The 23,027-nt window shown below is 38.1% G+C and overlaps 5 protein-coding genes across 5 annotated transcripts; 3 read left to right on the forward strand and 2 right to left on the reverse strand.

Moving 5' to 3' along the window:
• Positions 1–525: 525 nt before the first annotated feature.
• LOC140798618 (putative aconitate hydratase, cytoplasmic) lies at positions 526–8,991 on the forward strand. The gene is made up of 20 exons (XM_073152548.1): positions 526–1,025; positions 1,263–1,367; positions 1,642–1,802; positions 1,891–1,983; positions 2,250–2,435; positions 2,561–2,722; positions 3,069–3,213; positions 3,306–3,448; positions 3,777–3,833; positions 3,927–4,006; positions 4,131–4,206; positions 4,650–4,835; positions 4,997–5,064; positions 5,172–5,290; positions 5,399–5,520; positions 6,111–6,209; positions 6,657–7,136; positions 7,936–8,034; positions 8,119–8,352; positions 8,605–8,991. Exons 1-20 carry the CDS (start codon positions 731–733, stop codon positions 8,677–8,679), a joined length of 2,985 nt encoding a protein of 994 aa, XP_073008649.1. The 5' UTR covers positions 526–730; the 3' UTR covers positions 8,680–8,991.
• Positions 8,992–9,256: 265 nt separating this feature from the next.
• On the reverse strand, positions 9,257–13,661 carry LOC140798619 (uncharacterized). The gene is made up of 7 exons (XM_073152549.1): positions 13,501–13,661; positions 12,689–12,816; positions 12,121–12,290; positions 11,586–11,663; positions 10,537–10,681; positions 9,618–10,028; positions 9,257–9,427 (listed from the first exon to the last, which is right to left on the reverse strand). The coding sequence occupies exons 1-6, from the start codon at positions 13,607–13,609 to the stop codon at positions 9,618–9,620; spliced, it is 1,041 nt and encodes a 346-aa protein (XP_073008650.1). The 5' UTR covers positions 13,610–13,661; the 3' UTR covers positions 9,257–9,427.
• Positions 13,662–14,926: 1,265 nt separating this feature from the next.
• Positions 14,927–17,001, reverse strand: LOC140798860 (uncharacterized). Its single transcript, XM_073152944.1, has 4 exons — positions 16,764–17,001; positions 16,546–16,663; positions 15,659–15,750; positions 14,927–15,246 (listed from the first exon to the last, which is right to left on the reverse strand). The coding sequence occupies exons 1-4, from the start codon at positions 16,777–16,779 to the stop codon at positions 15,182–15,184; spliced, it is 291 nt and encodes a 96-aa protein (XP_073009045.1). The 5' UTR covers positions 16,780–17,001; the 3' UTR covers positions 14,927–15,181.
• Positions 17,002–17,073: 72 nt separating this feature from the next.
• On the forward strand, positions 17,074–19,507 carry LOC140798659 (pentatricopeptide repeat-containing protein At4g21065-like). The gene has a single exon (XM_073152637.1). The coding sequence runs from the start codon at positions 17,157–17,159 to the stop codon at positions 18,738–18,740; it is 1,584 nt and encodes a 527-aa protein (XP_073008738.1). The 5' UTR covers positions 17,074–17,156; the 3' UTR covers positions 18,741–19,507.
• Positions 19,508–19,527: 20 nt separating this feature from the next.
• On the forward strand, positions 19,528–22,626 carry LOC140798660 (peroxidase 42). The gene is made up of 7 exons (XM_073152638.1): positions 19,528–19,665; positions 19,794–19,845; positions 19,927–19,963; positions 20,110–20,380; positions 20,504–20,692; positions 21,453–21,618; positions 22,010–22,626. The coding sequence occupies exons 4-7, from the start codon at positions 20,147–20,149 to the stop codon at positions 22,417–22,419; spliced, it is 999 nt and encodes a 332-aa protein (XP_073008739.1). The 5' UTR covers positions 19,528–19,665; positions 19,794–19,845; positions 19,927–19,963; positions 20,110–20,146; the 3' UTR covers positions 22,420–22,626.
• The last annotated feature ends 401 nt before the right edge of the window (positions 22,627–23,027 follow it).

A 23,027-nucleotide genomic window follows, 5' to 3' on the forward strand; every position in this document is an offset into this window, starting at 1 on the left:
TGGCCTCGAAGAAGAATAGATGTTAAGTTTCGATAAGAGAATGGCGTCAGTGTCAGCATGGAGCGGGTCCACCCAAGATTAGCGAACCGAGACTTTCGAGAGTAAGACAACGTTGTACAGTTTTTTTTTTTTTTCCTGGATCATATTATAATCCAGGAAAAAAAATAGAAGAAAGAAAAGTTTTTCCTTTTTATTATGTGATCACGTTAAAGTAGATAAAGTAGAAATACTTTTAAGACAAGGGCGCTTAGGTTTAAATTTTAATTAATATACTAAATCATTTAATCTAGACTTTGGACTATTATTTTATACTAATTGTTGCCGAGATAACATTTTAAGCTACCATGCTACCGAATTATGCTATCAAATGAGTTAAATCACTAAGCCAAGCTATAAGTCACCATACAATTTTCTCTATAGGATTAGAATCAATTTGGTACCTACTAATTCTAATTTATTGGTAAAGGATAAATTTATAGATAGTATTTTTCTATAAAGGCACGCAATCCGAGGATCATTTCCATTCTCTCTCATCCTCGACGTCACTATTAACGGGCTCGCGCACGCACTCCAAAGTTCCAACCCATCGTCGTCGTCGTCCTCTACCCTACCTTCTCTTCCAACTCCCGGATCAGGACTGTGTCAGGATCAGGATTAGGGTTGCCATCCAACTACCCCCTCTGTCCGTATCACGTTTTATAAGTTATTTAAATAATGTCATCCCATCGTCATGTATAAATCTACCTCCTCTGGTCCATTCCGTGCGCCTACCACACTCCTTCGCCCTTCTTCCTCCATCTTTGAACCCATCTCGCGTTCTCCATCTTCTCGTCGCTCCTCCTCTTTGATCGGAGCGAGATCTGTCGGCTTCTCGAGGCCCTCTAGTGCGCTATCGAGGTCGGTTCTTGGATCGTCGGTTTCTTCGCGGTACGGTTCGGATTGGAGGTCTCCGGTTAGCCTTAGGGCTCGGATCAGGAGTTCCGCACCGGTGATCGAGCGGTTCGGGAGGAAGATGGCGACCGCTGGTATGGATTTGAGCCGTATTTGGTTTTCTATTTGAGTTCTTGCGGATTTTGGTCGCTCATTTTCGTATTTGATGCATTTTCATGAGATCTAATAGAAAATATTTTAAACAAGTATTGTACTAATTCGTTAGCACCAGATACATCTAGTGACAGTACTTTTCAATATTTATTTTGATTTAAAATTTGTTTGTTATGCTTGTTATAGTCTTATGATTTGTACGTCTCTGTGCATTGCAGCTAATGAGAACGCCTTCAAGGACATCCTAACCAGCCTTCCCAAGCATGGAGGTGGTGAATTTGGAAAGTACTACAGTTTACCTGCACTAAATGATCCAAGGATCGGTAATGCCTATATTTTATCCCGATGAATTGACAGGGTCATCATCTATTTTTAGGACATTTGTGGAATGTAGGAAAGGAGTTATACCCAATGATTATATTCTTTTGCCTGATGATCTCTTTGTTGAGAACTATTCCATTGTTTGTTGTTGGCGTTCAATATTGCTAATTGTTGAGGTTCAACCATGCGTGACTTTTTTATGTTGATTTCTGTTTCTCCAGTAATTTTCCCAATACCCTTATCATTATCTAATACAGAACTTGATCTTTGTAACAGATCGACTTCCGTACTCTATACGAATTCTTCTTGAGTCAGCAATCCGTAATTGCGATAACTTCCAGGTCACCAAGTATGACGTTGAGAAGATAATTGATTGGGAAAATACTTCTCCCAAGCTAGTTGAGATCCCCTTCAAGCCTGCTCGTGTCCTTCTGCAGGTCCTTTTAGAAGGGTCCACATGCATTCTTTCACACCTTCTATAGCATTCTCTCTGGTAACAAACTAACAATTTTGCTAACTCTCCAGGATTTTACTGGTGTGCCTGCTGTTGTTGACCTCGCTTGCATGCGTGATGCCATGAATAAGCTAGGCGGTGATTCTAATAAGATCAATCCTTTGGTGCGTGCTTTTGTTCACATTTATCATGATTCTCCTGTCTTCCGTCCAATTTTCAATAATTTGCAAGGCAGATGTTAAGCATTAGTGGTAGTTATATCTTGTTATTTTGAGATGTTATTAGCACTTCCCCGAACCACTTCACTCTTGTATTACTAATTAAAAGTCCCCAGTTTCTCTTCTTTTAAGTCAATATCTGATCGACCTATTGAAAATGTACCACTCATCAGATACATGTTCCTTATATCTCCTTTTTCTACCCAATGCAGGTTCCAGTGGATCTTGTTATTGATCATTCAGTGCAGGTAGACGTAGCAAGATCAGAGAATGCGGTGCAAGAAAATATGGAACTTGAATTCCAAAGGAACAATGAAAGATTTGGCTTCCTGAAATGGGGATCTACCGCTTTTCACAATATGCTAGTTGTTCCTCCAGGTTCTGGTATTGTTCACCAGGTAAAGAGTTTCAAAAGATATTATCTCTTTACTACAATACCTTTTCTTTAACACAAAGCCCCTTGATTTATTAAACTATTAAAGATCTATTTAACTGGATCTCTAATTGGAGGTCTAAATTTCAGGTTAATTTAGAATATCTTGGGAGAGTTGTTTTCAACACCAATGGCCTTCTATATCCCGATAGTGTGGTTGGAACTGATTCCCATACTACTATGATTGACGGATTAGGGGTTGCTGGTTGGGGAGTTGGAGGGATCGAAGCAGAGGCTACAATGCTTGGTCAGGTAAAGAGGACAAAGGAAGAAAAAAGAATAACACCTAGAGAATTTAATCATCCAAGTAATAAATCTGCAGATAAAATGTTTATCTGTGCAAATACTGAATCACATGCTTTTTATTGCACATTCTGCCACTTACGAATTACAAGTTGATACAAAATTGCCGTCAATACCCTTCGTTAATAGATGTCCTTTCTTGCTTCTTGCATTTAGTTTGATTCAATTTCCTTTATTCTTCTTATCCTATTTTTATATTTAATTTTATGAGTTTATCTAACAGTAGCAGTAAATGCATAAGGTTATACGGTGCATGTGCTTTTGATTGACTGGTGCATCATGTTTTTCTTGGCAGCCTATGAGCATGGTGTTGCCTGGTGTAGTTGGCTTCAAATTGTCTGGGAAATTGCAAAATGGTGTCACAGCAACTGACTTAGTTTTAACTGTGACTCAAATGTTGAGGAAGCATGGGGTCGTCGGCAAGTTTGTTGAATTCTATGGTAGTTAAATCTTACCTTGTGGGTGAATCTACATGCTCTCTTTCTTGCTTCTTTGTACTTGAAGTTGAAAGTTGGAACCCTATTTTGTACAGGTGAAGGTATGGGTGAGCTGTCCTTAGCTGACAGGGCAACAATTGCTAATATGTCCCCTGAATATGGAGCGACCATGGGCTTCTTCCCTGTGGATCATGTAACCTTGCAATATCTCAAGTTGACAGGAAGAAGTGATGAGACAGTAAGTTTTGCATTTTGTCAGAGAAATATAGATACATGTCCTTTGGTATTGTACAATTTTGAACTTTAATCAGCTGAGTATTCCAATGGACCTTAGAATATACAATGAATTTGATTACAAGAACAACTTCACAAAGAGAATATGGTATTTTTCTTCACTACAAATTTCCTAGTTTTAAATGGGTAATCATGATAATTAACTTTACAGTTGTTTTTAGTTCCAATTCTCATGTAAATTAGAAAGTTTTTTTTCTGCTAATATTTCTTGTTCAAGAACTTCTAGGTTATCTTACTGACTTACTGCAAAGAAATCCTTCTGTTGTTTGTAGGTGTCAATGATAGAGGCTTATTTGCGAGCAAACAAGATGTTTGTGGACTATAATGAGGTGCAGTTAGTTACTTTCAAATTTATTATTTATCAATTTTGAATCTTTGATACCAATGAGATGCATGACATGCTTCTCAAATTCTGAAACCAGCCACAAAAAGAAAGAGCATACTCGTCTTATTTAGAGCTGGACCTTTCAGATGTGGAGCCTTGTATTTCAGGTCCAAAAAGGTATCAGATATCTATTCACATATTCCAAACTCCAACCATTTTTAGGAGGGTTGTCCTATAGCTACGTTTTCTTATTTATTAGTTATTTCTTTCGCTCTTGTGATCTGAGGCTTCTTTATGACAGGCCTCATGACCGTGTTCCATTGAAAGAAATGAAGGCGGACTGGCATGCTTGTCTGGATAATAAAGTCGGATTCAAGGTGACATGTTGAGCCAACTCACCTGTGGATAGTTGTTGGGTGTAGTTATGGGGTGGGGTCATGTAAAATTTTGTGCCTATATTGATCAGCAAAACCCTTCTCAAACCTTATTCATATGTTGTTCTTAGTTGCTTGTTTTACTTTTATCTTCATCTTTCATACTATTAGATTGTTGCTAGGGAGTTCAAGCAAAAAAATTTTGATCAGTCTGGTTGAACATAAGTTTATTTTTGCTGGAAATGATTAAAATAGTTGTTGATCCATTAATTCTGTATTTGAACTATATCCAGATAATAACTTGAGTTTTATTTTCATGTGAAATTACACTCAATGACTTGTCAGCAAGTTATTAAGGCATAGATGAACTTTGTTTCACATTTCTAGAAGTCAATTTGATTTCTTTACACAAAATAAAAGTAGCCATTTATAGTACTCTTTTTCAGGGTTTTGCGGTGCCAAAAGAATTACAAGAAAAAGTTGTGAAGTTTGATTTTCATGGACACCCTGCTGAACTCAAGCATGGGAATGTTGTTATAGCAGCTATAACTAGCTGCACCAATACGTCAAATCCCAGTGTTATGCTTGGTGCTGGTCTTGTTGCAAAGAAAGCCTGTGATCTTGGTCTTGAGGTGAGTGTTGTTTTATATATCTTTGTCGACTTTCATAAATGTACATTGTTGAATGGCAATATTTTCTGCTTTTTTTTTTTTCATACATTTGGAAGTTCATGACTTGGGTAGCTTGTTCTACCCCTGCTTTCTTTTGACTAATGGTGACTAATTTCTTTCAGGTCAAGCCATGGATCAAAACAAGCCTTGCCCCAGGTTCTGGAGTTGTCACTAAATATTTGCTTAAAAGGTATTAGACTATGCTTGCATGATTCTTGTGAAAGGTGGACCACCATTAACTTAGAAGTACTTATGTTGAAGTGGATGGTTCATGATTATAGTATTCAATTCTTACAGTGGACTTCAAGAATATTTGAATAAACAAGGCTTTCATATTGTTGGATATGGCTGCACTACATGTATTGGAAACTCTGGGGATCTTGATGAGTCTGTCAGTGCTGCAATTTCGGATAATGGTAACATCAGATTTGATCTATTTATTGCATATGTCACTATCTAGCATGCTGGTTTTCTGTTCCTTCATTACACTTTTTAATGTTATTATAAACTCCGTCTTTCAACAGATATTGTTGCTGCTGCTGTTCTTTCTGGAAATCGGAACTTTGAGGGCCGAGTGCATCCTTTGACTCGAGCTAATTATCTTGCTTCACCGCCTCTTGTTGTTGCTTATGCCCTTGCTGGAACAGTAAGTGAAAATTGTTAGTTTCCTCTATGTTCATTGTCGCATGTGGAGAGCCTCTTGCTTTGAGTTTCCTTATTTAATCCTAATCAGGTTCAGAGTCAAAAGGTTGATCCAATAATAAAATTGAATTGGCATGGATAACATCCCCATATAGGCTGGGTAATTGAGAGTTTATAGTTGCACACAAGTTTGAACTGACCAATCTAGCTTTTCTGTTTAATCACATGCAACAGTTACAACTAGTAAATCATTGATTTATCATCAAACATTTTGAACTTCTGGTTGTATTTGTTTCTTAAATATATTAGTATCTCTCTTTTCTTTTTTATTCCCTTTAAGAGACAAAATATACTTCTGAAAAGAATCAGGTATGGTGTCTTGAGTAAGCTATATGTAAATACTGTTATACTCCTTTAGTCATTCGACATTCTTTGTTTTCTTATAATGTGGTTTTTTTTACCTTCCAGCTGTTTCAAAATTCATAAAAACTAGTAATTTCTATTTCAATTAATATAGGTGGGAATATCTTTTGTGGTTGTTGTGATTTTCATTACATTATTGTTTCTCATGGAAATCTCCAACACGTCTTTCAGGTTGACATTGATTTTGAGAAGGAACCAATTGGAGTGGGGAAGGATGGCAAGAACGTTTACTTTAAGGATATATGGCCTACAACTGAAGAAATAGCTGAGGTAGGCACTATCAATCAATTTAGGAATTTTCCTGCTATTGCTTCTTGAATCTTTGTTCACGCTCATATATGTTAATAATTGCTGAAAAAGATAGGGCAGTTTCTCTTTAACTTTTCTTCCCTCTCCTTCCGTACCTTCCTCCGATTCTTTACTCTCTAAATAGATTTACTTTATTACCTTCATTGATCCAAGACCTCTGAGTTTTTTGGTTGTTATTATGTTCCTTATTCTTCTTTACTCGTATCATGTATAATTTTCTCTTATAATACCATAGGATCTTATCATGTAGCATAATTTTCTTTAACCAAATTCAGTCAAAAGAACTTAAGAGTTAAGAGCGCATGACAGCTGAACAGATCAAGTAATATACGATCAATGTCAAGAGATCTAACTTTCTTCATGTTTCTAGAATTTAATTAGGTTCCTTCTAACGAGATGCAACTGCAGGTTGTTCAATCTAGTGTGTTGCCTCATATGTTTAAGAGCACTTATGAGGCGATCACAAAAGGCAATCCAATGTGGAACCAACTTACTGTTCCAGCAACAACCCTCTATTCATGGGACCCAAAATCTACCTATATTCATGAACCCCCATATTTCAAGAACATGACCATGTCTCCACCTGGTCCCCATGGGGTGAAAAATGCCTACTGCTTATTGAACTTTGGTGACAGCATTACAACAGATCACATTTCACCAGCAGGAAGCATTCACAAGGATAGTCCTGCTGCAAAGTACCTACTTGAGCGTGGTGTGGACCGGAGAGACTTCAACTCGTATGGTAGCCGTCGTGGAAATGATGAAATAATGGCAAGGGGAACTTTTGCCAACATTCGTCTCGTGAATAAACTTTTGAAGGGAGAGGTTGGACCAAAGACTATTCACATTCCAACAGGGGAAAAACTCTACGTGTTTGATGCAGCAACTGTAAGCATACTATCCATTTTCAATTTCAATTGCTTAAACTATTTTGGTTTTAGTTTATTATAGTGGAAATAATCACATATATGACTGAAGGAAATGCTGATTTTCTTGATTTAATATTTGAAATAGTGATTACATTTTTTACACTCATGCTTCTTGAATGGGGAGCTGCAATTTTGGAGACTCACATTGTTTGTTTGTTTTTTTCAATTCAAATGCTTTTTGAATTTGAAGTCCTTTTCAGATTTGTGATATTACAGTTTTTATTTAGCATTGACAACCTAAAATTATGCCGAAATGATTCTTCAGAAGTCAAGAATAAATAATACAGGGCAAAAGGAATATAGTTGCCCTACAAGTGCAGGTGGGAAGTTGGATATGTACAGTTAACTTATGTAGCATCAAATCTAAAAGAAGTATGAACATGTCAAATACATCTATGTGCTAGAGGATCATTGGTCTATGTTGTCATGATTTAGATTTTGATATGTGCTGTTGATGATAGTACAACACCCAAAATATACACTTAGTATTGTGATCGAACATCCTGGTATCCCTCTAAAAGCAAACTAACTAGCTAATAAAATTATTGCTGCCAATTAATGCTTCCACCAGTTTTACTTTCCTTCTTTGCCTGTGAATTTTCATTATGTAGCCCGAGAGATGAAGAAAATTATGACCTAGTTGTACTATCTATTCTATTTGTAGCTTTTTGGATGTTCATCTATTTAGTGAATTTTTTTGACTCAAGGTAAATCGGTTTTCTTATTTGTGAGGCCATCTGTATTTGATCACTTTGCAGAGGTACAAGGCTGATGGCCATGAGACTATAGTTTTGGCTGGAGCAGAGTATGGGAGTGGTAGCTCTCGAGACTGGGCTGCCAAAGGCCCAATGCTACTGGTGAGTACTTTTGTAGAGGCTTCTAGTTTCTTTTTCATTAATTGACTTTGCTTTTTGACATGCGTGATACTATTTTACCAACAGGGGGTCAAAGCTGTGATTGCTAAGAGTTTTGAGAGAATTCACCGCAGCAATTTAGTTGGAATGGGTATAGTCCCACTTTGTTTCAAACCTGGTGAGGATGCTGACTCACTTGGTCTTACTGGGCATGAGCGATACACAATAGACCTCCCTAGTGAGATACGACCTGGACAAGACATTATTGTTGTGACAGACACTGGGAAGTCATTCACATGTACAGTTCGCTTTGACACAGAGGTAAGTCTGTGTTTACCCTAGCGATGTCGAACTTCTGATAGATCTTTCTATGACCAATTTGTGAGGCAAATTATGTTAATTGGAAGAATTAGTCTCTTTTTAACTCATCCGGTGCCTTGTCAAACTTTCTTTCTCTGGATGATCCTTGTTGAAGTTTTCAACATTACTGGAAGACCACCATCCTCTGCAGCATTTTTTGTAGTCGACTATGATCCTGGTTTTCTGTCAATGACTCGAAATCTATTGATGCAGGTGGAATTGGCTTACTTCAACCATGGCGGCATTCTTCCCTTTGTCATCCGCAGTTTGATTAATTCTCAACAATAAACCAGAACAGTCTCACTTTCCCAATCTCTGCTGTCCAACTAGTTGCGGGTCCCAGTCGTAAGAGCAGCCTCGGACTGAGAATTTTATTGTCAAACGGGTAGCATTCCAATAAAGTTGAAGGCAACTGCCTTCTGAGCTTGACATTTAATCAAGCAGTGGCGTTGTGGCTTTGATAAAAGAAAGACTCGATGTGAACATCTTTTTTTTTGCAAAGGAGATTATTCAACTATTTCCTCCAGTTTGTACGAGATGCTTGTTTGCCTGACATTTTATCCTCTCTTCACAATTCACAGCTCCTATATTTCTGCTTTAGTCTGGTCATTATATTCTCTGTCAACGTTTTACAGTTAAGATGTGTGTTGCTCTCCAGCCCCAGCTAATTGATTTCGCAATATAAGCTTTTATCTTCTTTTTTTCTTTCTTTTTGGGTATGATATCAAGATATTCCCTGTCGGTGATAGGGTGACATGCATCCTTGATTAGGCGCTAATCCTATCCTTATACAATATGTGCCTGATAACAACAAATTTTTTTAAATCAATTACACATTCAGGTTTGAAAAAAGAATACTGGTGGATTTTTACTAGCAACCCATGGTAATCCCTGAAATTAGAAATGAAAAAGAACCGCGGTTCACAAGAAACAGTCAAGTGAATGTTTGCTGATTTCTCCAATATATGGAATAGAGAGAGGATAATGAGCCCAGGTACAACTGAAGGGGGGTAGAGAGAAAACTGGGTTCAGATGCCTGCATTCACCACACAAGTCCATTTCACACTTTGATACATTCCAGAAACGAGAATGTAACTACACAGATAACCAATAAATTTTCTCAAAAACATTACGCACTTAGATACATCCGAGAAACAAGAATGTAACTACAGATAACTGATAATTTTTCTATAAAAAAAACTACGGATAACTGATAAGGTCGTTACCTAACTCTTATTTAAGAACTTGCTAGCTTGGGTGGCGAGGGCAATGGATTTTGCACTAGTGCTGCCCATCAAGAATTCTCTTTCTGCACGTCGTCTGTGCTGCCTCACATTTTTGGCTCTCTTGGGAGCCAACCTTGCGTCTCTCTCCACAAATGCTAGCCTGAATCTCTCTGCCATGGGTATTTCGAAGGCATCATCAGAGGATGCGTGGAGATGGCTCCTCCTAGCAGCAGCAGTAGCCCACGTATTGGGATCAATGTCCTCAACTATGGAGTGGTCAAGAGCTACATCCGCCGATGCTTCAATAGGGACTTTCATCCCACGAAAGCTGATTGATGACAGCGGAGGATTCAGAATAATTCGAGGGCATTCAGTAGCCAAAAATATCCTTGAATTCTCGTCAATCTTTGGCTAACAAAAGAAGAGGATGGAGTCAGACACAAAGAAGAGGACGACTATATATTGTCATAACAGAATAGCAACTCAAGTTCTTATTTATGAAACTTTAGACCGACACAAAAACAACAAGGTATATTTAGTTATTTATAATTTTACGTTAACAGATCCTTACCATAAGTTAATTCTATTATTGACTTTTCATTCTTTTGAAGTTTGAAATGATATGATCATAAAAGGAAAGAATAGAAGTTGGAAACTAAAGTGTCTTTGACTATCATATAAATAAACAGCATGCGTAACTGAAAATATATAAATATATACAGATACAGATATATGACTAAGAATGGAACCACAAATCTATCGCAGACAGCAAGCAATTTAGTGGCTACTGTCCGAAAATTTAGAAAATGACCACTCCTACCATCCTACACACTTGTAATATATTTACAGAATGATAAAGTATCAAACGAAACAATAATCAAAAGAAATTCAGAAATAACAGCTAAAGATGGTTGCGTACCCACACAAGCCACCGTAGTGATTGTGCACCATTTCCAATTACGCTGTTATCCAAATCTTCCCACGAGTCTTCTTCAATCACATTCAATTTGGGTTTCAAGATACCCAAACACCTGCGTGCAGTGGAATCACTCCTTGGACACCCTCTGCAATCATCGCATTTAACTTCTGTTCATATCCTGTTATATAAATTTATGCACAGTCAAAACCATAAGCGATGCTATCTCGTAAGCAGCATGAAATACAGCAAGACCTCAAAAATTGTCATATCATGGGTTGCATACTGTCAGTTATGATGCTATCTCGTAAGCAGCATGAAATACAGCAAGACCTCAAAAATTGTCGTATCATGGGTTGCATACTGTCAGTTATGATGCTATCTCGTAAGCAGCATGAAATACAGCAAGACCTCAAAAATTGTCGTATCATGGGTTGCATACTGTCAGTTAATTGGCTTTCAATGCTTAACTGGAACATAAGTTCCCACAAGGATCATATCATGCAAGCACCCATTGGCAAGGATTTTATGTGACATGCTAGGACATACCTGCATCTTGCCAGCACATCAAATAATATTCCATGAAAATTCTCTCATTAGAGCTCTCAGGGAACTATTTAACACCTAACGGACAACATGTATAGGCTTGCACATCATTAGAAATTATTGCAAGTTCGTCCTCACAACAATACATCATTACCTATACCAGTTTAGCCTTTCACTAGTCTTGGGTTTAGCAGGCCCAAATTATGAGGAGCCTAACTGGAAACAGATAGAGGTAACAAAAAGCTGAAAAAAACATCTGTTTCCAGCTACAGTAATTTCATGGAAGATTTGACCTCCTAGTTTTCAAGACCCTCAAAACCAAACTCAATCTAGCTTTATAAAGTACATAGTCAATTTGATACAATTAGGATAGCATTCATCCAGTTAAACTTTTGCATCCTACACACTGGCAATTGTGTGAAATTCAAATAATACAACATGCAGATGCAAGCCAACTTAAAGGTAACGAGTACAAATAACACTCATGCAAAATAAATAAAGCATACCCGCATCTCAATATTTGCAAAGATTCGCAGTGGCATATCACCTCTGAAATACCAGCAGCACTGATCTTCTCACATCGGCTGCATAATAAGACAACCAACCAATTTTAACATATCTATTCTTTAAAGAAGATGCAATGTAGAAGATGGTAATCAGGAAAATTTTAACAGATCTAATAATAGCTTTCTATTGCATATTTGCATCTATTGAATCTCAGTTTTCTACTTGTTTCGTGGTATGTTTGTTACTATGTTACTATCGAACCTAACTAACAACTGACTCTAATACTCTCACTTTGTTTTTGTTTTCCCATACCATATAGCATTTCAACAACTATATTTCTCCCTAAGGAAAAATGGGCTAGTAATAGCTTCTAAAATAAAGCTGCCAATTCTCAATCAAGATTCAGACTTTAGACTTACCTATCTTTTTCTAACTAGGAGGTTATATACCCCAAAGAAATCTTACAGAACAAGTTTTAAAAATGGATGATATTTGTATAAGGATGATCTTATGTGTAATAGCCATCGGAAGTACCTAACATCAACAGCCCGGAGATTAGTACATATCTTCGCTATAGTTGCCAGGCCAGAATCAGTCACATCTGATCCAGATATATCTAGAAGCTCCCAAGAGCACTCAACGAGTGCAACAAGGATCTCATCGTTCAATAACTTTCTCCTCCTAGCAATAGCCACCAAAGCCAACTGCAGATAAGTTACAAGCACAGAGTTATATCCCACAACTAACACCACAATACGTACATCAAGACCTGATTGCTATGCATTGTAATATCTATTAATGAAAAATAATCTTGGCATTGACATTCAAATTCATGCAGGCATGCTTTCTCACTTAAGTACTAGGCACCCATAAACAAAACATTTTATCCCATTCTTTTCTCTTACTTCGTAAATAGGTAGAAATTCCATTGGAAAATGAAATGAAAAGAAAAAGAAAAAAATACAAGACTTGAGTGACCACAAAATAAGCAATTTAAAAACACATGGACTACAGAATAGCCCACCCCCAGTCCCCACAAGAATATACCACAAATACACCATTAACACAAAGCCTTGATACAATATGCATGCTGTGCGGTTACCTTGATATCAGGAGGAAACCCAGCAGAAATCTCCGAAATATCAGTCACGATATCCTCAAAATGTTTCCCGAGGAATCCGAGGCAAAAACTGACCAACTTCCGAGGCTTGGATTTCTTCGCATGTACAGCTGAAGAAGTTGATTTCAGAGAGTTATATGTAAGTATATTTCCATAGACAGCAGCCACTATGACAATGCAACTAAGTTAAATTTTTATTCCACATCAATGAATAAGTAGTGTCAGTTGGACAACACTTAACCACGAAGTGGTGTGTCATAGTCTGCCGCCTTTGTTACAAGCAATTCTATAGTAAGTATCTTTGCTTCTGTTTCTCACAGTGAGCTTCTATGCACCTCCAACATGGCACTTACCTCTTCGCATACCCGCTGGCCTTTCGAAACCACAATTTAAAAGCGAGAAATTCTTGTTTATGAAGCAGATCATCTGCCGCATTGACTACAGTTACTTCCTGAAGCCATAATAATCAGCCAAGGAGGGCCTTGCCTCCATATGTTTCGAGGTTGCTTATTGACTTGGTAGGAATTGACAGCAATTCGAGTAAATGAAGTACGTACGACAAGGAAACTCATCCAAATCAACCACGCGATCAAATATCTCATCTTAAACCAAGACAAGAATGGATATTAAGCAAGGATCCGTCAAATCAAGACAGAAACCCCCCAAAAAATAAACCGTTAACCAATTCTTACTTGCCAACAAAAAGATCTTAAGAAGAAAAAAAAAACGCAAAAGAAGGGTAATTGCATCCGAAAACCTAGCTCTTTGAAAACAATAGGAATTTGAGAGCTCACAGAGTGATTGGGGTAGAGCAGTCGATGGCACGGATGCGTGGCGCGGCGTGAGATGAAGATTCTTGAGAGATGAGGTTACTTCTGCGATCGCCGATTTCCCCTTTTCCATAGATGAAAGGAAGAGAAATCCCAAAACGACAAGAAAGAGCAAGGCAGAGCAACAAGAAGTTCATATATATTACGTAATATATAGGGCAAATACTTCGGTACCCTCTAAAATTTACTCTCTTAACTAAATTATAATAGATATTATTTAATATTAAATTATTTAAATTTAATAATTTAGAGATAAAGTTTAATTTAAATATAATTCTCTATCTTTATCTGTATTACATTTAATTTAAATTAATCTTAAACTATCGAGAGATATATATAAATAATAAAAAATAATCAAATAGATAAAATTTAATTAAATTTTCATCAAGTTAATTATAAAAAATTATCAATACTCTTATTATGATATATATATACATTACTCCAAATTAAGAATATATATACCTTTTACTTGATAAATTATTAAAATAATATAATTATTAAAAAATAATAGATAAAATAATATATTTAAATAATAATAATTACTTATTGAATCGATAATATCTTTTAAATTTATTGTATTCTTATTATATTCTTAAAAAAATTTAAGGGTTAAATCTTCATCAAACTAATTGATAAACGATTACTCTTACTAAAGAAGTGCTTTATATATAAATATATACCAGGAGAGACAAAAATTTCATGTGTGAAAGCCGACATTAGATTGGGTTATGGACTGAAGAAATATGCCGATGGGCCTAGAATGTTATTGGGCTAGATTTGATCCTTTCTGTTATATAGATATCTGAAATTCGTATAAGATCTATCCTAAGTTGATGTAATTTTCTTTTGGTTGTTATTTACAAATAATTTCCATTGTAATACAAGGACAAATCGGGCCCAAGATTGTTTACAATCTCTCAGATCATTATAAGTTGTTTTTGAGAAAGACTATTCATCAAATTGTTATAATAATGCATTCAAAATGCTATCCTGCTGCCTCTCAAAATAAATACAGCATCATTCCACCTCAGTTATTAAAGAGAGGTTCAGCAATTGCCCAAGTCTCTGCACTTCCAGATCTTAAAATACTCAGCATGAATTCAAGAGACTGCTTGGAAAGAGCTGGTGAAGGTGATCAATAAGAGCTTAGAATTTTAAAATCTTTGACATGCATGGTGTTTCAGGCGATCTCGATAGGGAGACATCGGCATTTTGATGCTAAAAAAAGTTATTTTCCACAAAAACATCTGCAATTACACAGTAAACCATGCATGCACATCTTTCCCTTTACATTAACAAAAGCATTTGTACACCATCATCTGCACATATATCGAATGATTTTTGAAAAATAAACTACAAGGGGATGTTAAGATTCTGTATTCATAGCAGATGAGAAAATTTGAATGAGTAAACTGATTGAAAGAGTGATGCCAATGTACATTCCCACACATTTAATCAATCTGAATACGTCGAATAGGTTGCAAAAGGCAAACCCCACCTAAATAATTGTAGCATAAGTACATAACACGCAGTCAGAGGTTTCTTGCCTGAAATAATGTTACACATAGCTCTCAGACTTGCATAGCTTTGCAGGTGAGAGGAGGTAATGCTCAAAAAGTTCATCCAACACTTTGGATAATCCACATCAGACATTACTTTGCTTGTAGTACTTTGTATCCAGAACTTGTTTTCCACACATGGCACAAACACCTGATTTCAATAAGAAATAATTCAATAATAGACATATATATCATTTTCAATTCTAGACAGTATATAGGAACACGATTCAAGCATAGACATTTTGTCACTAAGCCGATACTAAGTGTACCGGTAATTGCATCCATGAATGAGAAAGCCTAGATGATGTCGGCGGGTAGGTTCATCTGGACAATTGTTTCTAAGGTCTAACATGGAATTATGAGCAAAATCACATTACGGAGACGAGTCAGAAAAGAAAAATTGCAGTTGGATTTAGTGACTGTGACTGCCGATGGTCCATTCTCTCCTAATATAGTTTTAATTACAGCATTCTGACATTCTCAGATGGGTATATTTTTAGCATAAGAAATAAAGATGAATCCTTGAGGTAACATGAGAGTTGGTATCATCAAGAGTTCCTCACCTTTTGAGTAGGCGCATGTGTGGCAGTACTTAGCATCTTGATGTACTTGCTGCTTGCAAATGGTGCACTTTGTCTTTCCATAAGGTGTCCATCTATTTAAAAACAAAGCAGAAAATTACAGCGTTGACAACCAAGAATAGTTAAGCGGCGACAAGAATAAGTAGTTTGAGTTGATAACAGGCAGATGCTTCTGATGGACAAAATTAAGCTAGAGGCAGTACATGACAAGTAGTGAATGACAAGTAATGAATTCTAGGAACCAGAATTGAAAGCAATAAACACAAAAAGTAGTTATTAAAAATATAGACTTCCATCCATGGCTACCAAGCTCGTGATCCAACAATAGGGTCCTATAATCATATGATCCCAAATTAAACAAATGAACTGGATCTTATCAAGAAAAAATTTCGATGTATAGTCGCTTTGGATCTCAATCTGAACCATATAGGAGGCACAGGGTATCAGAGTCTCAATCCAAAGGATCAATTTCTTTTTATCCGAAATGATTTTAATGACAAAAACTAGCTATACATGTATTTGGTATATTAAAGAAGAGTTTGATACCAAATTTGGGATGAGGACTATCAATCAAACTTTTCAGCAATATCATGCCTTATACCAATTCATACAACTAGAAATTGCCCAGGAATAATCAGAAGACAAAAAAAAAATCAATTCGTGCTAGATAGGATTTTGATGGCAGAAATTAAAAAAAAGAGGAAAAGAAGCAATACCCGGTTTAAGAAATCCCATAAAAAGCAAATAGAGACTAAATCAAAGAACTGTAATTTAATTGCACCAGTCAGAAGACAATAATTTAAACCAAACAAAGAATCAAGATACGATTCTGACGGAAGAAAAGGAAAAAAAGAAGAGTGAAGAAAGACCTGTTCTTCTTGGAGAGGAGCTTGTTCTCGTTAATCTTTCGTCCCCCGCCTTCGGTGGTGTTGCTGGCGCCCTCCTTCCACTTGTCGGGAACGATCACCTTCGAGAGCTTCTTCTCGCCTGGAGGGTAGAATAAATACCATTAACCTCGAGCGCTCTTCTGGAAAAAAAAAAAAGGCAAAAAGATTGGATTTTGGGCGATTCCAGAGACGACGCTTACACTTCTCGCAGACCATCGTTTCCTTTCTTCGATGAGGATAGATGTGGGAAAAGGGTTGCTGAGAGAGGAGCTTCTTCTCGCTCGAAAAGAAGAGAGGAGAGAAGGGTGGGGAAAGAGAAAGAAACCCAGAGAAGAGAGAAAAAAGATTAAAAGAATAAGGTATACTTCGCCGCCGACTTTATAAATGGGCTGGAACTCAAACTGACGACATTAAGTCCTAACGCCCCTGTTTCTTTCCTTTTTGTTATTGGGAGTCGATTTATAAATATCTAAAAGAGGAGGGTTTCGGTAATAAATCCCAAACATGGAGAGTTATTTACAAAAAAGCCCTCAACCTCCGTTGATCTCCATAGATACTAAAAAAAATTAAAAGAAAGAAGCTACCATGAAGGCATGCTACGAATTTTCCAAAGACCAAACAGCATCCTCCGTCTCATTACCACCGCCACCTTCTTCTCCAGACTCCATCTTTCCTCCACCAATGGCGACCCCGAGACCCCAAATTGGGTCTCCACCAACCTCATATTTCAACGTCACCCTCGTCTCCTCTCTCTCTCCAACCCCAACCAATCCCTTCCCCGTCTCCTTCCTATCCTCGCCTACGCCATCGTCTCAGGCCTCTTCCGCAACCCGTTTGTCTCCAGCCGCTTCCTCCTTTCCTCCATCTCCCTCTCTCCCCAAAACCTCCAGTTCGCTGCCTTGGTTTTTGCCCACGTCGAAAAACCCAATCTTTTCTCCTGGAACACCATCATCCGGGCCTTTGCCGCCTCAGACGAGCATTATTTGTCGGCCTTCAGGCTGTTTGACGAAATGCTTCAGACAGGAGCTCGCCCGGATAAGTTCACCTTCCCGTTCTTGCTCAAGGCTTGTCGTTCTTGTAATGAGCTCCGCTGGGGTAAGTTGGTTCATGGTCATGCGTTTGTTCTTGGTTTTGATTCCGACCCATTTGTGCAAACGGCGCTCGTGGGCATGTACTTGTCTTGTGGGTCTCCTGCTGGGTCACGTCGGTTGTTTGATGAAATGACTGAAAGAGATATTGTGGCGTGGACTGCCATGATTTCGGGTCTTGGTGGCCATGGTCTGCATAAGAAGGCATTGGAAGTCTTCAATGAGATCAGAAATTGTGCTGCAAATGTTGTTCCGAATGTTGCGACTGTGGTCTCAACCATGTCAGCATGTGCAAATTTGGGGTCTCTGGAGCATGCCAAGAGCTTGCATGCTTACGTGGAGAAGGTTGGGTTGGAAAGGGATGTTGTTGTTAGGAATTCGCTGATTGATACTTACGCAAAGTGTGGAAGTCTTGCTTCTTCTGCTGCAATTTTTCATATGATGAGTGAGAAGGACTTGCATTCCTGGACAGCTATGATGACCGGCTTGGCTTCTCATGGCTTTGGCAAAGAGGCACTAGAAATATTTTCATGTATGCAGAAGACGGGAACTATGCCTGATTCAACAACTTTTGTCGCAATTCTTTCTGCTTGTAGCCATGCTGGATTGGTTAATGAGGGAATTATTATTTTTCAGTCTATGGAGAGGGTCTATAAGGTCACTCCTGATATCAAGCACTATGGGTGCATGGTGGATCTTTTTAGTAGGGCTGGACTTCTTTCTCGGGCTTATGAGTTCATCATCAGCATGACATTGGAGCCCAACTTGGCAATCTTAGGGGCTCTGTTGAGTTCTTGCAGTGTTTACAGTGACTTGGAAGTAGGTGAACTTGTCATAGAGAAGATTGAATCATTTTGCCAGTATAAAGGAGGTGCCAATGTGCTACTGTCTAATATTTATGCTAATTGGAGTCAGTGGCATGAAGTAGTTTTCATTAGAGAAAGGGGACAGAGGAAAGCAAGTAAGCCACCAGGACAGAGTTGGATAGAAGTTAGGGGTGCTATTCATGAATTTGCGGTTGGAGATCGGTCGCATCCACTTTCGACAGAGATACATATGTTGTTGGATGGGTTAGGAAAATTTATGTAAGGTTTAACTTGACATAGGTTCATCTTGAGCATCCATCATCTGAGTTTCTCCAACAGAAATTTGGATCTAAATGGATTAAGAATGAATGTGACTTTAGCTCATGCTTTCTTTCTCTTAAGAATGGATCATCTCAGGTATCTCCGCTACCTAGAATTCAGGTACAAAAAGGAGACAGTTCCTACTTCAATCTACAACTTGTACTGCCTAATGTACTTGAGGATGGATGCCACTGCTGGCAATCCTCAACTGAAGCTGCCTAAGAGCTTTAACAGATTGAGAAACCTGCGGTGCATCGAAAATGGCGGCAAAAAGATGTACCACGCGATTGCTGGGATTGGCAGCCTGACGACTCCCCAGGAGTTGCCGGAGTTACGGTTGGACAAGAAGCTCCGTGTTGAAGTTGGGCAGTTGAGAGACATGAGGGAGCTAAAGAGGCCACCTTTTCATATCCAATCTTGGGGTTGTCAAGAGCATGACAGAGGCCATGAAAGTTAAATTGGAAAAGGAGTTTTGGAGTGTTTGTATTTATGCTGGGAAGATTTGGAGCCGGAGAAGATATAGAATCAGATCAAGCAGGAAGTATCAAGTACTCCAAGCTCTCTGCATCAAAAGTTATATGGGAGGCTTATACATCACCAGTTGTAGTTGTTATGGGTGTAACACAGTTTGTTTTGTAATTTTATTTGTAGCATTTTAGGCGTGATCAATTCCCCTGCCATTGTTTGTTTTCTTAAATAACAATATTGACAATTTGAATTATTTTGACAGATTTCCTCTTTCTAATTTTGAACGCATGCCACGATTCTTGGAATGTTCCAACGAACATGATCTTGTGAATTAGAATTGCATGGCATAAATGTTGGGATATTACAACAACCAGAACGAGTCAATTTAAAAGTTTATACTCCTACTTATTTATGAGTTGGTAAGTACTACCGTTATTTTACCAATTCGTCCATTGTATTCTTGGAATGTTACAACACCAGTATGATCCACATTTGTTTAAATTGGATAACTAATTTGCTGATCTTTGAGTTTATCTTTCTTGTTTAGGGTTAAAATAATCTGATAGTATTATGGATAAGTGAGATCAGTAAATGCACAGGTAAGCATTAATACCACTATTGACTACTACTCACTCTTCCCCATATGCAACTGACTTGATTTCCTGTATCCCTTTATGCAGAAATTTTTTGCATCAGATGCTTGGCAGGACCTAAGAGGTTGTTAACTTTGTTAAAGATTTTTTTGCTAGCACATGACTTGGCACAAAATTTATGCTGCCACGTACCATACCTACTGCATGAAATTTAAAATGTTAATTTTTTTTTTCCATCACTCTCAAACACTTTCCCCTTCTTTATTTAAGGAGCCCCAGAAGGCAGAGAGCAGCAAGAAATTCGGCGATGGGTTCTTCTTTGGTGGTCTTTTTCTTTGCTCTTCTCTCCTTCACACTATTGGCATTTGGAGGAGAAGATGAGGCGGGTGCTAAGAACCCTGGCCTTGTGTTGAACTACTACAGGGAGTCATGCCCACAGGCAGAGGAGGTTATAAGGGAGCAAGTGAAGTTGCTCTACAAGCGTCATAAGAACACTGCCTTCTCTTGGCTCAGGAACATATTCCATGACTGCGCTGTCCAGGTTTAAATTTACGAACTAATAAAACTAATTAATCTCTTGAATATTTTTGGGTCTTTTTTGGTTTTGCTTGAAAAGAAGGATTTTTTGTTAAAGTTTGGTTCTTTTTTTCCTTGAAATTTGCAGTCTTGTGATGCCTCATTGCTGTTGGATTCTACAAGGAGGAGCCTTTCTGAGAAGGAGGCAGATAGGAGTTTTGGTATGAGGAATTTTAGGTATCTTGAGACTATCAAGGAGGCTGTGGAGAGGGAGTGTCCTGGGGTGGTCTCCTGTGCTGATATCTTGGTCCTCTCTGCCAGGGATGGCATTGTTGCTGTATTGCTCTCTCTCTCATCTCTTATATGTGTGTGTTCTTAGTACTGGGTTGCTAAGGATTTAAGGATGGTACATTCTCATTTTTCTTTGTTAGGATTTTTGCTAGATAAGGGTTGTTTAGATCTCTGAACAGTCTCTATTACATTAAAAAAAATTCATTCTCATGGAAAGGCAACTTGTTGTGATGCAGACCTCCAACTGAAAGCCGTGCATTCCTATGCATTAGTGCAGTGCCATCAACCCTCGCCAACCTTAAGAAACCGCACTTTATCTTCATAGAATCTTGCTGATTAGATGTGTATTTCATCCATTTTTATCATGGATTTATTTGGCCAGTAAGTTTAATTAATACTAACCTTGTTATCTAGATATTACAGTGGTCTTGCTTTCCTTACCTTCATACTTGCATGTTGTTGATTTGTTTGTTCTTATTCTAACAAGTTGATATTTACTTCTCTGCTCTCTCTCTCATAGTGGCCCAGATTTTTAGTTCTCTGTAGGACCGCATCCTACCAACCCTATGGTAGTGGATTAAAAGGACAAGACCTAGGAGAACTAAACAAATCACACATACTATCTCTTTCTTGAACTCAAAGTTTTTAAAACCTTGACAAACAATCCTGTCTTTGAGCTTATCTTCTTCTGTTTTCATTTTATTTTATATATACTTTTTTGTTGGTTTAAATTTTTTTACTGAGTCATGTGGAACCTTTTGTCTTGCTGCACTGATGAGTAATGCAATTTGTCATGGTGGTTGTAGGTTGGAGGGCCATACATTCCTCTTAAGACAGGGAGAAGAGATGGAAGGAAGAGCAGGGCTGATTTGCTTGAGGAGTACCTCCCTGACCACAATGAGAGCATCTCTTCAGTCTTGGACAAGTTCAATGCCTTGGGCATTGACACGCCTGGGGTTGTGGCCCTCCTGGGTAACACCATCTTATCCACTCTTACTTGATTCAAAGATACACGGAGAACATCATCATCATATTCTATCTTGGCTGGCATCATCTCTAACATGCGAATCCTTCTAGCATGATTTTACCCTGGCTTTTGCCATATTTAAATGGCATGCAAGTACAAGTATAACTTCACAAACCAAACCATAATTTGTCAACTCAGATCCATTTTTTATCACACTATCCAAGTAATTTGTCAACTCCAGATCACTCCATTACTCATAATCTATAGTACTTCATTTTGACAGCATACATACATAAGGAAGTTTCAAGTTTATTACTTACTGCAAAAGGATAGTATCTATTTCCTCTCCCTTATAGATTTTTAGACAACTAGTCCTCTAACAGTAGTCGGCCGCAGGATCCCACAGTGTTGGCCGCACGCACTGCGTGAAGCTGGTGCACCGCCTGTACCCGGAGGTCGATCCAGATCTGAACCCAGACCATGTTCCACATATGTTGAAGAAGTGCTATGACCCAATCCCTGACCCTAAGGCAGTGCAATATGTTCGCAATGACAGGGGCACTCCTATGAAGCTAGACAACAACTATTACCGCAACATTTTGGACAACAAGGGCCTCTTGCAGGTGGACCATCAGCTGGCCTATGACAAGCGCACCCGGCCTTTTGTCAAGAAGATGGCCAAGAATCAGGAGTATTTCTTCAAGGAGTTCTCGCAGGCCATCACTATCTTATCGGAGAACAACCCGCTCACCGGTGACAAGGGCGAGATCCGAAAGCGTTGCAATGTGGCAAATAAGCACCACTAGAGAAGCCCATAAGGTTTTAGAGGTTGGTAGAGAATAAGGTGGTATGTGTGATGTTGTCTCACCAGTAGTACTAGTGAGTGGTAGTGATGATCAATGTCGCTTATATGGCTTTCTTTTGGTCAGCAGTAGAATATGATAGTATATGTAAGTGATGACAGTTCTGCTGTAATGGTTGAATGAATGGATTTTTTTTTCAGTTGTTGGTCATCTTTGAATCTTTCCAAAAGCTAGATCCTCATGCTATAAAAATCAAAGCTATGAGATATAGTTTCTTTAATTTCTTAATACTTTTGCTCCCCACTTTGTGTAAGGCTTAAGCTTGTCCAAAAATGATGAAAGAAAAAGCAAAAAAATTGATAGCAATGCTACTTTATCAAGTAACTTCAACTCTACTACTGCAAAAGTTGTAATGGTACATTAAATTCTTGTCATCCTACTTATCATCAAGAGTGTTGTAAAGCCATGGTGCCACATGAACATCCTGCATTAATGTTCTTTGAGTGTGAGTAGTGTCAACCCAAATTGAAAGAAGACATGGGATGGAGTTGGTAAAGATAAGTGCCTCACATTTCAACCCACATTTTATTTGTTGAGGAGTTTTTGTCCAA

The sequence above is a fragment of the Typha latifolia genome, chromosome 12 (genome assembly GCF_019914945.1).
Source record: "Typha latifolia isolate L0001 chromosome 12, TyphaL0001v2, whole genome shotgun sequence".
In the NCBI taxonomy this organism is placed as follows: domain Eukaryota; kingdom Viridiplantae; phylum Streptophyta; class Magnoliopsida; order Poales; family Typhaceae; genus Typha; species Typha latifolia.